This window comes from Bombus pyrosoma, linkage group LG3 (assembly GCF_014825855.1).
Source record: "Bombus pyrosoma isolate SC7728 linkage group LG3, ASM1482585v1, whole genome shotgun sequence".
Classification (NCBI taxonomy): Eukaryota; Metazoa; Arthropoda; class Insecta; order Hymenoptera; family Apidae; genus Bombus; species Bombus pyrosoma.
Genome location: NC_057772.1, coordinates 2,332,929 through 2,350,921, shown reverse-complemented (window position 1 = coordinate 2,350,921; position 17,993 = coordinate 2,332,929). Strand labels below are relative to the sequence as shown.

Genomic DNA, 17,993 nt, shown 5'->3' with positions numbered 1-17,993 from the left:
CAATTCTACGATACATACACGTGTATATGTGCGCCCATGAAAGTGAGTTGAATTCGCTTCGAAGGACTTTAATATTCCGCAGGTTGAAGCGGTACTCTCTTCGCAATTGGAACAGGAAAAAAGACGCAATAAGATGGAAAAAGAGGAAGGGAAGGGAAAATAAAACGTTGCCGCTTACAGAAGGCTTCATACAGTCTAAGAAAAAATGGGAAGGAGTAGGCTTAATGTTACGCGGCCGGGATGCAAGGAGTTCCGTCGGTGGTCCGACTATGTGGGTGGGTCGGACAGAGATGGGGAAGGGTAGAGGGGATGAAGAAGGACAGGGTGGAGAAAGGCAGGAGTCGCGGAGGCTTGTGGGTAATGTTGCGTGATGAGACGCCTCGCGGATTCATCGAGGAGAGGAGAAGAGAAAAGGAAAAAGGGAAAAAGAGAAGGAGGAGAAGAGAAAGAAAGAGAAATGCAGAAGCTGGCTCTGCTCTAATTCTAAAGAGCACTCTCGGCGGACTCTCCCCCGCTTTTTCTCGTTCCCTTTCTCCATCTTTTTGTCTTTCTCTCTTTTTCAATCCTGCGAAACGGGCTCTGCAGCGCGACGAAAATCCAGCAGGCCACCACCGGTAGTCGTGTCATGGGGATGAAAAACGCATTTTCTTCGTCCTTTCTTCTCCTTTCTTCCCGTTCCCTCCTGCCCCGAGCTTCTCTCACGTTGACGAGTCCTCGTTTTTTCCTTCCTTCTATCGTTTAGACGCCGATGGAGCCACAGGGAAAATGATTCCACGCGATTTCGAGGCACCGTTGTTTGACGAGCTTTTAATGCCTGTGCTCCGCGTCCTACGCCGCCGAACGTATATTACTACAAAAAAAAAACTTTATGGAGGTGAAAAACCCTGCATTTGATTCTTAGTTATCGTACCAAGGGAACTCATGACCGTCACGACTACGGAACACGATGTAGCAAGCTCTTTACCGATTGAAATCCTTAATCGATTCTCCAATCATACGTACGATATATGCACTATGTAAAAATATTAGACCATCCAAGTACTCGCGGCGTTGCTTCTTACCACAATATCTTTTTAGACTGTTTCTACGTGCTACGTTCTATTTACGATGTTTCCCAATTCACAAATATTTTGGTAAATGCTACAATAAACAAAGCGCCGGCTAAATGTTATGGAACAGGAATCGGGTATAGGAAAGGGAAGGAAAACGAGTCAGAAAAGAAAACAGCAAAAATTAATTTTTTGAAATACTGAAAAAAGGATGGCAGAAAATACGAAATGAGTTTGTTAAAAAATTATTACGTATTTCCCAAAGAACTGTTGCTGCTGGCGGAAGCAAGAGAAATGCACACGAAATATTTATGGCTTATTTTAATTACTAATTCATAGATCAAATATATACTATTGATGAACTAATTACTAAAGTTAAAATAATACCGAGTATCCTCATATCCGTACATGAAATAAACATTTCGTTTCGTAGACGCTTCAAGACTTTCGCATGCAACTATACCTATTCTTGTCAGAAAATCAAGAAGTAGATTACAGATATGTTTGTCTAATGACAAAACGACGATGAGACGAGAGAGTAAATGCAAGAATCGCAAAACGAGGAATTATAGGTGTTTGCCCCCACCAGCAGCTTGTTGGTGCCTTTCAAACTGGAGAAGGCAGGATCCAGAGGGTTGGGCAGTCTACCTCGGCTGTGATTAATTTGAATCAGCAAATGCCTTCGAGGGTTTACACTGAGTGAACTGAAGGCACTGCCATGCCGATAATATGCTACGGTCGAGAAGCTGAATCGAAAGAGAAGGAGCAAGACGGACGAAACGGTGAACGAGGGAGGATATACCAAGAGAAGGGAATTCTATGGATATGTTCACAAGGGAAGGAAACATCCCCTACACAAACCGCAACGAAAAGCCAACGGCAGCCACGAAACAACCCCCTGCTGCCTCTCCACCGGGACGATGCATGTACACAAGAAAAGAGAGGGAGAGTAGGGAGCAGAGGGAGCAAGAGGCAGGATGTACAGAAAGGGAGAGAAAGAGCGAAGAGGGTGGAAACCACGGAGGTGAAGACAGAACGGAACCAGAACCGCGGCAGGTTGGAGACCGTCTTAAATCACTTCTCTCTCTTTCTCTCCTTATCAAATTCTGCTTCTAACCACGACCAGTTTCCAAATAGCAACCCCTAGGATTACGCCAACGACAGACCAACCTTGGCGCACAGAATACGGTTATAATCCTGAATTATTTTAGCTTCCCGCACCATCGTGAAAAGATGGTTGTTAAACAGCGTAACTGTTTTACATAAATTTTTCAAAACATAGAGGGTTTCTTTCACAGGATCTCGAAGCTTAATGGTCAGAAAGATTTTACGACCACATCGGGGCACGTTGAGACGCGTATGATAATGACTTCATGGTCGGTAGGAATCTTATTATGGAAACAGAAACAGTGAAATTCGAGAGGTTCCGTTTTATTGACCAACGTGGACCGTCTTTGTGGAACAAGGCCGGTCATTGATGAATTTATCGTTTCAAAGGTAGTTACGCGGAAATGAGAGCACACAATTGAGAATTTGAAGCGATCGATTCTCTCCGCGAGACCGACGGCACATATTAACAGGGAGTATTTACGCAAAATTCTAGAGTGCTAACCTCCGTTGTTAATCGACGGACCGAAAAGGGGAAAAACAAGGAAAATCTAGTGAAACACAACGAGAACCGGTGTACGGAGAAATTTCTCTCGCTGGCGAAGAAAAAGAATCGGAAACATATTAACGATGACGACTGGGGCTCGCGTTAAACTGGAACGTGAAGCAAGGTTTGACACGAAATTCTTTTTTCTTTTCTTCGCGAGCTTCGAAAGTTCCGCCAGGGCAGCAGTTAACAAATTTAAAAAGATGAAATCAACCCGTCCTGTAAACAATCGTTTTCAAAACTATTACTCCAATTTTATACTCTGCTACAATTTTCTCCATCCTATGAATAAAAATCGTCTTTAGAATCGACCGCGAAACAATATCTCGCATGCGATCGTTAAAGCAATACGGGAGACGATTTAATTTGTCAAGTATCTTCGCCTTCTCTTCCAAGAACTCGCATTTCGTTTCCATGCCATGTGATAACAGGCGCCACGATCCACGGTGTCGAAGAAACGACATAAACAGGAAACTCAATATGACAAATACGGGGGTAAACATTCGGAGGAAGTAATAAACGAGCATGGATTCGTCCCTGGCGGAGCAAGGGTGTCGGTAGACCCAGTGCGCCTCGAATGTACCCCCCCTTGGGCTTCCAATTACTCGCGTTTAGTTGCGTTTTTCCGCTCGAATGCCCTCTCTATGATACACTCGCACACTCGACCCGCGCTTGGCTTTTAGTTACCCAAACCCACTTACTAACACGCACGCTCGCTCGCGTACACCTGATCCGCTTGTACGTGTGTGTCTGTATTGGCGCGGTTCGAGCTCGTACACACTGAAAGACGACTACGCAAACGTCTGTACGAGCTCGGTAATATTACAAGGGGTAACGATTGACTGGGTGCCACGCCAAGGATTACCAATCAAATTCTCACTACAAAGCTCACTCGAGCTTCGACTAACCTTTAAATAGCGACGCGATAACTTTCTTGTCAATGAGAATGCCGGGTAATCGATAGACGATTCTCGATCGCGACGATAACAATTTCTTAATTTTATGAAGGACGAATCAATCCTTCATACGAGTCGGGAAATCGATATCGATTCTATGATTCGGAGCAGACTTTGGCCGATGTATTGAAACAGATATAAAGAGTAGGATGTAAATGTAAATATAGAAATATGAATAAGTTGAAAACAAAGAATGTAAATAAACGTAAGAAATATAGACCGCGGATGCCAACTGAAGAGCACGGTTCTTGTTGAAAAAGAGATAGAGATATTTACACCCTCCATAGAAAAGGAAATGGAGATATTTATTTCTATCTGTTTTTTAACGAAGCCTGTTCTCTCAACACGGTATATGCGGTCTACGGAATGACATAACCTCACACTTATGCCAGTCATTGTTCGATATTGTGTTAATGATGTACTAATTGATGCAATATGATACGAATTTGCGAATGAAAAAATGCGTTCAAAAGTGAGAAAGTAAATTTGATATCTTATAAAGCGACTCACCTTCTGCTGAAAAATCGTGGCACACGGATATACTCTGTTCAGTGAAATTGTCTTCGTCTTAAGGTATTGTACTCTCGCAATACGTTATATATGAAGAAAGATTGTACAGCACCCACGAAAACTTTAAAATTATAGAAGTCAAACACGGTACGTTGCTTATTATCCATTATAACAAAGAATTATCGCGTGAACGTCACAGAAGACTGAGAAGACGAAACTTTATATAAGTAGGATACTACGTCTGTCAATAATTATACCATTTTCATTATGAATCGTTTACTATTTTTTATGTTTAACTATAACTATATTAACAAACTTGATTTATTTATTAATAATATAGCATCAAATAATTTAAATATCTCCGCCTATAAATTTCTTAATATTTAATTTTGATGTTGAGTCACGTCCATCTTGCGCGGTAAACCAGTTGAAAGTCATCTGCGCGTTTTACGACATTGTCAAAGCGTCGTTTGAAATGTAGCATCTTAGTTATATATATATAGTGAAAAATAATAATCATTGTGTGATAATTTTTGTGATAATCATAGGTTTTAAGTCAATCTGCCAATGCGAAGATGTCAACGTAGTAAGAAAAGAAAGCAAGCATTCACGAATCCATAAGGAAGATGTATGGTGAACTGCAGTCGCGTCGCGCGAGGTAAGGTTATGGCATTTTAGACAACACAATTATCGTATCTTTTTTGCGTCCTCAAAAAATGTTAGATGCTACGTCCTGTCGACGTACGATCCAAGACAAATCCACTTCCGTCTCTGTTCGCCCATTGCGTTAACCAGCAGATGTAAGTTGAATAGTGTGTAGAAATCGATGACACGGTAGCATATGCTGATTCTACGAGCTATCGATCAAAGATTTGGGACGCGGTCGTTAAAATAAATCTTTGGTTGGCCACGGCTAGATAGAGCACGTCGTGTGTCTGGTATGTGATACGATAAAAATAATGTCCGGGCAATAAATACATAATTCTCGTTGCCATCCAGCCACGTAATAATATAATAACGAAATATATTGTCTTGACCTGAAACGTAGAAGTCACGCCATGTTTCTCTGTCCACCTTATTGAACGCGCATAATTTGTGCGGCGAAATAACTGAAAACGTTGTACCATAATGCCATGCGGGACCTGAAAGGGAAGGCAGTTAGGTCGAGCGATTTGTCGTCAAGTGACGAAGCTCGTGAATACCTGACATACTTATCGCTCGAAATTTTCGTTTGGGACAATGTCGAAAATACCGAGATTCTCGGCGCTGATATCGAGATACGAATTCTGAATCCAGAGGGAGATTCCGATTCAACGCGAAATACGTTTTGCTTTACATCGATAAGCTATCGCTTCCATCACCCTTGTTTAGTCGGAATAGTAAGCCGAGCACAGACTTATTAATACGCGGCAGTAAAGGTCACTCTGTGTATCTCGTTAATCATTCGGATTTAATTTAGAATGGCTAGTCGAGGTTTTAGGCCTCGCGTAATTATCGTGGAAATTTATAAATTAGTCCCAGGCTTAACGATTTCGGGATTTCCTAACGAGACCACTTTCATGTCCTCGTAACGAATATAGATAAGAAGTGGCAGACGTTGCTTTTGTTAGATCAGCGTCGAATACGATGCAATTACGCGAGTAAGACACTGCTGTTGGCGGTGCGCTCGTTTTCGCGATTTTCCAACGCTCAAGGATCCGGGATAACGAGTTAATTTAAATACGAAACATCAAAAGCTTTTAATCTTTTGCGCGGCTTAGTCAGCCAGGCAACCTACTTTTTTTACCGCTGATACACGCCACCCTCATTCATATACATTGTAACGCGAATATCCACCGCGTATATCTGCGCGATTATTGAACAATCAGATACGTTAACGACAGAATGAAAATGGTACTTAATCGGAAAGAAGGGAGGAGTCAATCACCGGGCGATCCGTTCTGGTATTTTCGCTCCTTATCCTCGTTCGAAAATGCATCGTGCGTTTCTAGTTGGCGTATCTTCTGTTTCGTGCCAGTTATTCAATATGACTCTCTTTTCTCATCGCGATCGCTCGAAAACCTTGTACCGATATCACCTTAATGCGCAAAAGACTTCTTATAATACAGTGCCGCGAAAAATACGTGCATGCGCCTCATCGGGTGGACACATGTTTTCTGAAGGAATTGCGTAAACTCGAGTTAAGTGTGCAAGGCGATCGAGAACATTTATGATATTTTTTTGCGGTCTTGGAAGGCGATACAGGGTCTCTCGTACAGGTCGGTTCGCATGTCTCGACGAGGCGGTCTCCGTGGTCACATCAGTCTCCGAGCATGCGAGGGCCCTCGAGCTAAATCCCCGTAATATACACACAGGGGCACTGTCGAGGTACTATCGCGGCATTATACAGACATACCTATATCCCAGCCCGATGACTGCTGATATGACATGCGACCGTCTTAGATATAGGCTGCACGACATGCTTCGCTCTCTTTCTCCCTCCATCACAATTTCCTTCCACTCTCTTTGTAACCCTTCTCCTCGTTTCTCACCCTCTTGTAATTCGCCATCAGCTTTGGAAAACGCTTCGCTCGAACGACGCGTAATCAGCTTACTCAGTCACGATCTTTTTGAAATGCGAACTCGATGGTTGGTACTTTTCGAACAAGATTTGCCATCGAGTAATTGCCTTAACTATCCGACGAATACAAGCAGGAGAATCCATAATGCAACGCTGTTCGATACGTTGAAATAAGTACGTGACGATGTAAAAAATAACGAGCCGTTCGTCTTTGAAAATAAAGTGGAAGGCGCCTCTTTGCTTCCTCAGCAATTATTGCTGGTACTTTACTGCAGGTAAATGCGATTCGATTCGTCTTGCTCGGTGTGCTATCCGGCCGCAGATCTGCATAGCTGTGCGTCACGCACTCGAATAAAAAAAGTTATGTACTCATGGTACTCGGAGTCCAATGTTAATGGATGTTAAGAGTAAAAGCTCATTCTTCTTATTCACAGATACTTTTAAGATAATCGCGTATACACGCATGAGAAACATTATTTCATAATCTGCGCCGCATTACGGCTGAACTAATAATATATTGCAAAATTACAACTTTCAAATCGATGCGGCAGATCTCGCTGCTTTGAAATGTTGGCGTAATTGAAAAACATGAGTCGCGAGCTCCGGCATGATACTTGGGCAGCGTGGCTGGGGAAAAAACGGCCAGTGAAAATTCGCGATGAATATGGAGAGTCGCGCGATAAAACTTTTAAGCGCATGAACGATGCACAAGCATTTGGGAGTTGTACGCTTCCGCGAAGTCGTACGAGAGCGGAAAACAGGCGGATGTAAAAGCCGCTGTAAACCACCTCTTCTGCAATCTTCGTCAGGTAATGTCTCAAACGGTATCGATTAGCAGTGAAAGAAAGTGGACTCGTTTAGAAATCGCCATTCAGAAATCGTACGATGCTCGTTATCCTCGTTCAAGTCTCATTTTAACGACGGATTAACGACGGATGTGTGATCTTTGACTTTCTTCGTATCGAGCAAACCCTTTCAAATTGCCTCCTGAATATAAATAGAAAATTTCATCTTTACGGTTGTAATTGTCAAATAGGAAGGAAATGTCTTGCCCTGTTAGAACGAAAGAGAACCAACGGGCTGTTAATTACGCTCGCAAAGATGAATCTAGAAGAGACGGTAGGGGGTGAAGCCGGGTGGTCGCGCGCAAGAAGTCGAGTCCACAAGCCGAAGAGTAACCGAACGCTCGTTCCTTTTGGATCGATAAGGGTGGTAGGGCGGATTGGCCTTTTAGCTAAGGGTCGAGAAGGAAGGCGAGTGGTTTTTATAGCCAGCAAAAGGACAGGGAGGGTCCTGGAATCCTCGGGTGCCTTACTCGACCAGAGTATCCCTAATATACGTCATCCGTTAGCGGTACTTTCCTACATCCCTTCCTCTAGCGACCTCTCCTTTTGGTCAGAAGTGGCCAAATCTACTTCCTCCTTCTCTTTATAGATTTCGAGATCTCGAGTAGCCTTGTACAACTACCCTAGAGATTGATCCTCACCCTCCGGATTCCTTTCCCTCCTATATCGAATGATATACATTTCTGCCCGCTCATTTCCGATGGTACCTGATCATACGTCGTACGTTGTAAAAGTTAAATATGTTTTTCAAATCTAAATCCAATCTGGTTACGCACGTCCGTGGATCGTAGATCGAACAAACGATGAAAGTGAGATTAATTGCATAACAAAGGTGGAAAGGCTGGCAATTATTTACCCTGAAAAGCTTCGATCGTTACGCGGAATCGCTTGGAAATGATTGTGGCGAGAGTTACGCGCGCGAAACGTAGAAAGAGAGCAGTCGTTTCTCGTACGTTCGTTCGTTCAGAAATCTTACCTCGAAGAAGTCGGTCGAAAGAATTGCTGCACTTGTACAATACGTTGTATCGGTGCGACAGTCGAGGTTATCGTTGACTCCTACGCCACTGACAGGCACGTATTCAATTTGTGCGGAAAACGTGTGCACGTTTACCTCGCGTAGATACGTACGACGCGTATATGCCTTCGTTCCACCCTCTTTCTCTCTCCTTGGTTGACCCTCGCCAACTAAAGCGGCCAACACCTGCCTCGCGTTAGCAAGCGTAACATAACGTAACGCAGCGAGCGTGCACACGCGCGTGCATCCGCGTAAGAAATACTATATCCATTTAAAACATGGATGCCTTGCGAAGTTACACATATCCTTCGGCCGCACTCGGTCTCCTCCGGGTGCTCCTTTTTCTCCTTCTCCCTGAGGGACTGGTTGCGTTTTTATGCGTATACAACCGCGGGTGGAGCACGTGCAGCGGGAAACAAAGAAAGTCTGGCGAAAGAGGAAGGCGTTATTGGAGGAGGAAAGCCAGAGAGATGAGGCGGGTGCCGGCGAGAAACGTACGGAGAAGGTGACTCGGAGAACGAGCGGAGAAAAAATAGAATGGAGAACGAAAAGGAGCGTGGGGGAGGGAGGGGGGCAGATGAAAGTGTGCTGCGAAACAGTCCCAGTCGTTGTGCAAGACGAGGCAGCGTCTAAGAAAATGGAATGGAGGTGAAAATAAAGGGTGCAGATCGTCGTGCGAAAAGAAAAAGAATTTACATGAGCTAGCATATACTGGCGAACGAGTTGACTTTGCCAGGAACGTTCAGTCAGTGTTAAACTGGAACAACTGTTTCATACCAATTCGACTGATCTATATTATTCGCCGTTCTCGTAAAAGAAATAAGAATGCATGAAAATTAGACGACGATGATATGTGTTTGAAACGTGCTTTTGAATATTCGTTTTTGACAAAAAGAACGGAGCAATCTTTTATGATTTCCCGCGATGAAAATAAACGTTGAACTATATTGGCGTGCGGCTCGTACAACGATACGTCGTGATATTTCTGCACTCCGCACACGTCGTAGCGTTCCTAGCGAGTCGAAACCCAGAATCTCCGGTCAGACCGTCACCAATAAGCGGATTGTGCGAGCTGCACGTAGTTCTCATTAAAATAATGTCTACTTACTCTACTCTATACGTAATTGCATTACGAACGAAGTAGTCTGTGAAACAGTTTCACTTAAAATGTTCACTTAAAAATTTTGTAAATCGCTACCTAGTCGAATGTCCTGTCATTTCAGTAACTTGTCACTCGTCTACGATAAGATGTTCAGCTTTTGTTGGAAAACAATTTTCCTGGCCTGATTAGCAGGTACTCGAGAGAAAGAAAGAAACGATCATGGGGGGGAAAAAATCAGCATTTTCGCAAACGAGAGTTTATAAAGGCCGCGATGCAAAGTAAAAAATTCTCGAATCGCGCTTTCAACCGAGCCAAATTCTCGTTGGTTTTTCTTTCTTCGCGCGTGCCGTGTTTCCACGTTCCACGCGTACCGATGGAAACACACGCTGAAAAAGAAGGGAGAAGAGGTGCCGATCCAGGTTTCGAAAGGGCGAAGAAGCAGGGCGGAGCTGCGCTCGGAAGGGTGCGCGGGCGCGTTTCACGCCGAACCACCATCCGTGGGGTCGGAGGTCGTGTTCAGGTGCGACGAAGACGGAGAAGAGGGGCGCCTAGTCGAGCGAACGTACCCAGAAATGCAAAGTCGAAGTGTCGGTGTGAACCGAGTTGCCAGCCAGCGAGCCTCCAAGTCGACGCACTCGCGGCACCTCCATTCGTATTCCCTTCGTTGATTTTCATTTTCTTGGTGACGCGTCGCGCACCACGCGTGCTTCTCCTCTGCGTCGCGTCGTCCATCGCGCGACGGCCGCCGCTACGCGATTCGCGCCGATCGAAAGAGTTGTATAGGCCGCGGGCAATCGATCGAACGGACCGATTCACGGATCGATCGATTCTCGCGGATACCAAGCGGCGCGGCGGTTCGTGAAACAAGTGCTACGTACCCGTCATGGAAAGTGTCCTTCTCTCTCGTTGATCGCGCTATCGATCCGGCGCCATTCGTCGCCACGTGTTTTCGGCAACGTGCTTCCGACGATCTCTCCTACTCTTTTAACACGCGTTGCTACCGCCGGAGAAATCTGGACGACGAGATCGAATTGCGACCACCATGATATCGTTACGTAATGCTCGATGTGAAAGTTGAACTTGAGCATGGACCGAGACATAACCAAATTATCAGACAAGAATGTTTATAATCAGTGCACACGTTAGATACTTCGTATCGAACGGCTACAGACTACACGTCAGCAGCAAGAGGCGATAAGCTTCCAGCCGGACAAAGTTGCGATTCGGTGATCTGTATCGTCAGCAAAAGAGACTGCACGCGGTGAACACCTGTTCCTTACCAAGTCACCGTCATTATTGCAAACGATACATCGAGTTTCGAATTTTTAACTCGGCGAAAGGCCAAACGCAGCATCCGACAAGCCCATCAACCAGCACCGGGCAGAGTAGCGAGATGTTTAAAATGTTGCGCAAGACGCAATCTCGAGGATATCAAAGAAATAATATAATCGTATATTTCTTTTTCGAACCTGCCATAAACATCGATAACGTTAATCAAATACAAACATTACGGACACGTGTTTCGCATCCGGAAGTCTGCTTGGGAGGTCCAGCGTTGCGTCTGTCCAAAACTTCGATCTGTCACTGACGGGCCATTATATCGCTATGTATACCGACAACAGTTTCGTCTACCAGGAATCGCCTTCAGGATGGATCTAGGCAGAGAAACTAGAACGAAGAGTTTCATCTTTGTTCGTTCATACGCTAGGCTACAGTAACTTCGGCTAGACGGAGGTTTCGATAGGAGAGGAGCCCGGGAGCGAAGAAACGAGAGGTTGCGCTCTCGTAGGAAGAGAGGAACGCGGTGGAGAGACAGCGGCTGATCATTGGTGGACAGCAGAGCCGGATTGCTTAGGTAGTGGGGAAGCGAGCAGGTCGACTCCGCAGGTGGGGAAGGCCAGGAGGCAGAAGGTGGAAAAGGCGGAGGTGGAGGCGAAGTAATCGTAGTAGTAGTGGCCCGTAGTAGTAGAGTAACACGAAGCAACACGGTCAGGAGAAAGAGGAGAGAGAAAGGGGTGGAAGAAGCGGTGGTGTAACGGCAGAGGTAGCGGCGGAGCGAAAACCGTGGCACCGAGGGAGAGACGGCAAGAGCAGGGAAAGAGCGAAAGGGTGAGAGGAACACGGGGAGAAAGAGTAAGAGAGAGAGAGAGAGAGTGAGAGCGGGGGAGGCGGAGGAAGAGAGAAAAAGAGATTGGAGGGAGTGTGGAAGGAGAGGGGGAGGAGAAGCAGAGTCGCGAGGGTGGAGGACAAGGTGGTGGAGAAGGAGGAGACGCGGAGGACAGGAGAAGCCTCCACTGTCGGAGGACAGATCCAACGCACGTCAGGATCCCAGTCGGACGGACTGACGCTGCCGTCGGATCACCGAGGAACCGGGGGACCCGGTGTACCGGAACCCGCGTGACGGAATGGACTCTCTTTGTGCACCCTTCGCAGTGTCCGGCTCGAACCACCACCGAGAATTCTATCGTACTATCATCGATCTGAGTGAACCGGGAGAGAAAGAAAAGGGAGAAGCTTGTGGTATTATAGACAACGTTTTCATCGGTTTAATCGAACGAACTTCTGTTTCTACGAACGGGGAAGGAGGTTGTTGGATAGAGTGAAATAATTGACAGGATAAAACGATCGTGCATAAACTCGCATGGCTCGGAGGACTGTCAGCGTTCTTACAATTAGTGTTTTGTTTTTGAATTCATCATCCGCCGTGCAGCGATGAGATCCAAGCCGGTGGCTAGAAGATTGCCACAGGGTAAGTAATCTGTCAGCGTGCTTCTCGACTTCTCGGACGGTTAACGTTCGATGGTAAATATCGTTTGAAAGTGGACTCCGATGTAAAGTTGCTATTTTAATGATGGAACGATGGTCGAAATTCTATCGGAATACCACGCACGTGGTACGGTAAATAAAAAAATTTCGGAGCTTCGGGGGGGGGGGATGTAGTAATTGTTATTAAGTAATTGTCATCAACTCCACATGTGTTCTATAATTTGAAAAGTATCCTTTATTTTTAAGATTGGATATTGTACGTTCGTAAAAACGATAGAGAGGGAAGAATTTATTTCGTTTTAGTTCTGAAAATTGCTATGTTTAATACGGCAGACATTATTAGTTTCTTCCGCGGAACTTACTCGACGAGACTATAAAACTATACCGTAGTAAGAACCTATATAACACTGATTCTCAGAACTATCGTATCAAAACGAACTTGTATGTTGGCATTTTACGATTTCGTAATGTTAACATCAGTAGTTTGACAATTTTTATTTTTACTAAATGGATCGCGTGATCAGCAGAAAATGTTAAACAGCAAAATATACATCTCCAATTTCTGTTTCGTTGCCTGTAATTTCGACCTGCTTGAGACTACGCTTCAACCCTGCACATTTTTCTAAATGGTAACCGCGAGAAGATACGAACTCGAAATCGTATCGGTAGATTTTCTCAAATTGACGGGAATTTGTGTTTTCAAACTTTAAAATGCGATTTTCAAAACGAGCGATAAAACAATACTTCGACGCTCTTCCTCACTACTTGTAGGCATTGGACAAACAACGAATGTACTATAGTTTTGATAAAAATACGGCGTTAACGTGTCATTGTTCACAATGGTATCGTTCGTGTCGTTAAAACGACACGGGAAAGAGCAGTAGGCGGTCCTCGCGCTGGCGCACTCACAACGTCGATATCATTTCTTCTTTTCCTGTATTGTCTAGTCACTCTGCTCGTCCTCCGCCTCCACCTCCTTGATATCTCCTTTCAAAAGTCCCGCCCATTCTTGCCTGTCACCATGTTCGCCAGTCTCTCCATAGTTTGTGAAAATCACGCGAAATATTGCTAGGGCTTTTCATTCTCAATTTTTTCATGAAAATTACTCAAACCCAGAACGGTACTCTAAATTGTAACTCGATGAAAAAAAGTCAACAAGTTCGATGAGTTTCTGCGAAACATGGTCATTGAGTGTGTTCACGCACGCATTTTTTTTAACCAAGGGTCAACATTTTGAATAGTTTCGAACGGTCAAAGAACATTTGTCCCATAAGAATGCGGATCGATCTTCCTTTGTTCGACGGTTAACAATGCAGCATCGCTTCGTGTACAAAAGATTCGGCCGTACAGCGAGCCAATGTTAATTTATTGTTGTATCTTGAATGGCGGCGCGCGGCTAAATTTTTATCGGAGCCCGTGGATGGGACGATAGGTAAATTGATGAAAGACGGTTGCGCGATCACTCGTTCTCCCTTCCCTTCCCTCTCGGTATCCCTGCGCGATATTTTGACATTGATAGCTCGTTTTAGGGAACAAAGAGTGTAGGTATTTGTGTCTAAAGTCCCTTACGTCGTTCCATATGTTACTTCGTAAAATCATAGCCGAAAGATTATTCAATTTCGTCGATGAGAAGCTTCGCGTAAGATTCATATTTCATAATAAAAACCGTATCAACTTGAGGAATCCAGCGACGTCGTTGTCGAGAAGCAAGAATTGCCGCTTTGCTTCTCCGGAGTGGCTGTCGGGGTGAGCGTTTTGCACGAGGGATGATTTATATCGTGTTGGCGATTTATAATAAAGCTCCCGCTTCCCACGGTCTGCCACGCTCCGACGACGGTAGGCAGTTTCAAGGGATCTAGTAATCTGTAAGACAAAATCCGTTAACGCTTGACTCACGAGTCGACGAAACAATAGACCATCCATCCACGAGCTTACCCTCTGTTTCGTCGAGAACGAACTCGGACGAGACACGAAAGGAAAGAGGTGGAAAAAGGGAGGACTCAGTGGCGTAGCAGGACAATTGACTTCTCACCGCGTACTTCTGCTATAACGAACTATACGAAATGCATCTTCTCGTCTACGGTTGCTCGTAAGAATTGCCAACGACGGCGGAAGTTCGGAGTTTACGTCGAAAGGAAAAGATTTCCCGTTAGTCGTTCGATATCCGATCACCTCCGATCACTGGTCTATCGGTTTCTCCGATTCAACATTCGTTGAAGCAGAGTTTCTTCTGAAATGCATTGTGCTGGAAAACAGACAGGGAATTTTTGAAATTGATAGGAAGCAGAAAGAGAAGAGGGCCATTTCGGGCAAACCGCAGGAATAATCGCGGAATCCACCTACCACCCGTTTCAAAGGCGCATCATCCCATTGAGGGTTGAGTCTAGCCGCGGCACCGGAAGTCGTATCCGAGAGGAGACAAAGCCAACGAAACATACGCACAGAGTGCCGTGGAACGAGGTAGGCAGCGTGGGGGAGAGGTTCTGTTTCATCGGTGCTTTTGTCTCGCATCCTGAGAGAGCACGATTGAATAAAAAGCCTGAATAGATCGGATGATCCTAAGGTAGGTCAGTCCATTCTCGTCTTGCGGGAGACTCCTGCTACCTCCGATCCCACCTCTTCTTCTTCTTCTTCTTCTTCTTCTTGTACCTTGTACAGTGTGCCTCCAACCCCGGACAGTCCCAATTAAAAACGTCTTCCTTCTCGATTCGCTCGACCTACGTGGAGAATAATAAGGTCGCTCGCTATATCTCGCTACGCTGACGAAAATTTCCTGTCGTTTCTGTTATCGTTCAGCTGCTCCGTCAAGAACGGGAAAGTCTCGCGAGGGATGGATTTAAGGATACTTAAGCATTACGTTTCACCGGTGACACAGTATTCCAATAAATTTCTGTCACGTACCTACGTTTTGCATACAAATACAACATATGCATAATACGTTTGAAAGTCACGCGAACAATTCCAAGCAGTTTGAATTTTTCCTAACGATGCCGGCTTGTCGACTAATGAAATGATCACTTCGTGCGACCGAGGTATCGACCGTTATAAGTTAATTAGTCACGATCGTGCTGCCCAGCGATCGAGCAACGAGCCCTTACGGGACGGTGGAAGGAATCGTCGCGAAAGGATAGACGAAGCGGTAGCAGAGAGTGATAATGAAATCGTAGGATCCTAATCCGTCGTGACGTCATAGGTTCGGGAAAGTACTGCACGGTTATTGGACGACTGGACGTGATCGATTCGAGCTGTATGAATTAAAATACCAACAATACCCTCTCGAATAACTGCACGCGGCCATGCAAATCCGATAACAGAAAGCACGAACAATCGTCTCTGCTCCTTCTTCGGTTTTCCTCTTCACCCTTTTCTTCCAGCCTCTGCTCCCTCCCCCTAACAACGCTCGGCAATAATTCCGCAAGTCTTCCTTGACTCTTTTCTTTCCGGCTCTCGCCTTCGCCAATTAACGATAAGGCCGCTGTTTGTCATTTGTTTGCCGTTTCCGGTGGAATGCAAACAGGCCGGGGCGAAACAAACACGGCCAATCAGCCGCGACGGACAAACGCATCGAAAGCGACTAGATCCCTCTGCATCGAGCTACGTTTCCACTAGCGATAATACCGATAATTGGTCGTTCAAGGTAGAATTGTTTCCGTGCTGAATTTTCTCGTGCCCTACGCTTCGGTTAGAACGTTAATCTACAGTATAACGTAGCCATCACGATCCGCGTAAATATTATTGATCGACGAATCTGACAATTTTTCGATCGGGCTTAGGCTCGCGACCAACAAAATTCGTCCTCCGTGTAGGTGTGTAATTTAGGCTTCACGGCACCGTATGTTGCCATCCAAAAGCACGATCGAGCGATAAGCGTGCCATTGTTGCCGGAGCTGGCTATTGAACGATTAATCATCTAATTAGGCATCCATCGTGCCGTACCGCCGCTATCAGGATTCCTTTCCACCACAACGATCGTTTTCCTGATAAATATCCGTTTCTTACTCATAATCCCGCGCGAAACTTTTGCCAATCCGCCGTGTTTCACGCGTTCTCGTTACCTCGTTCACCATTGGTCGACGTTCAATGAGTAGAAAAATCACGAAGAGCGCGCGAATTCTCGATTTGCGAATCGACTGCCGGGCTTCTGCATCGAATCGCGCGGCAGACAGGTACTCGCGCAGCGCCTGAATACGACTGACGTGTCGTACCGGCGAGCTACGCGATTGCCTGAGTACCAGAGCGAGCTAAAGTCAACATTTATTCGCCTCGATATTTCGAACTCGCCTGAAAAGGAGCCGTGTCGAATACACTCTTCTTGTTTCCATCCATGCATATGGAAAACTTTATTCGAAGAGTTTTATTCGATCTGCTATACTCTTTCACTGTTATCTCCCTTTCTTCCCCTCCTCCTATTTCTCTGTTAGATTCGCGGAAAATGACGTAAAGGAAGATAGAAGATGTTCCACGGCTTTACGCGTTAGACAAAATACTGTAGAAGCGTAGAACGTAAGTATTGACGTATCGTAACAAGGAAAAGCTGGTACACAACGATGGTACTGATAGATAACGACGTCCGCCCGGTTATTTATATGCCGAAGCTTCTCCATTCGCTTGATACTCGGTGAGTTACACGAATATTCTACCAAAGATCGTTACACAATTATTATATAAGAGGCGATAATACTGGCGACTGTCATCGGTCGTATTTGCGACGGAGATATTGAAACTGAAAAATCTTCCTTTATTTCGACGGTTCTCGGTATGGCATTCACACGCGTGAAGAGAACCAAGGCGAAACGGGCGTTCGGCGGAGGCGTACGTACGCGAAGCCAGAAAGAGTAGAATACCGTAACGGATGAGCACGCGTGTTCGTGCATGAACTTCCATACATTAAGAGCTATCCTCGTCGTTCTTGTCTTCTGCCGTAACGAACGTCCGCTCATCTCGGTTTCGCACGATTTTTTTAACTCTTCGTTGTCACGGCGAATAACGTTGATCTTATCCCATGTTCGCGTAAAGATCGAATGCATTTTGTGCGTGGAAAGAAAAGTTTTTAGTTGGCCGGCGGCATTTATAACTTTGAAATGCATGCACCAACCAGGGACATGCAACGCGAGAATCACGAAGATAAATCGATAGGACATTAATTAATGTCGAGGACACTTGGCCGAGATGATATGAACGTACATTCAGAAGCGAGTTCACGATTGCTGGAAGGGTGAACTCGGGCCACTTTCTCGAAGTGTTCGCGTGTCTAGCATTGTTTTACGAGACTCATTTCCCGCAACGTCATTCCACTACCACCAGCGCTTTACTCCCGTCAACGTTACCATCACTTTTCGCTGGTCAGTTCACAATCTCGGCTTCCATTGAACTGGGCCAGAATTCTAGGATTATAATCGATCTGACGCCTACCTATGACTCGTAGAAAAATTAGTAACCGATAGCATAAATTGTCGCGCTGATTCGTCCCGCCACTGATCGCGTAAGATTCCAGGGGTTAATATTCTTATGGATGTCGTCGTGAAGATAAATGGCA

At 45.3% G+C, this 17,993-nt stretch overlaps 1 protein-coding gene across 2 annotated transcripts in view; it reads left to right on the top strand.

Annotated features, from left to right (window-relative positions):
• Positions 1–4,762: 4,762 nt before the first annotated feature.
• LOC122565703 (histone-lysine N-methyltransferase MECOM-like) overlaps positions 4,763–17,993 on the top strand; it is a 63,847-nt gene continuing 50,616 nt past the window's right edge. Inside the window, exon 1 of one of the 2 annotated variants that reach the window (XM_043721936.1) lies at positions 4,763–4,827. In XM_043721936.1, the coding sequence (XP_043577871.1) occupies positions 4,800–4,827 (28 nt within the window). In that variant the 5' untranslated portion in view covers positions 4,763–4,799. Of the gene's footprint in view, positions 4,828–11,876; positions 12,441–17,993 lie in introns of those variants that run through there. The other variant, XM_043721934.1, reaches the window with a different exon arrangement.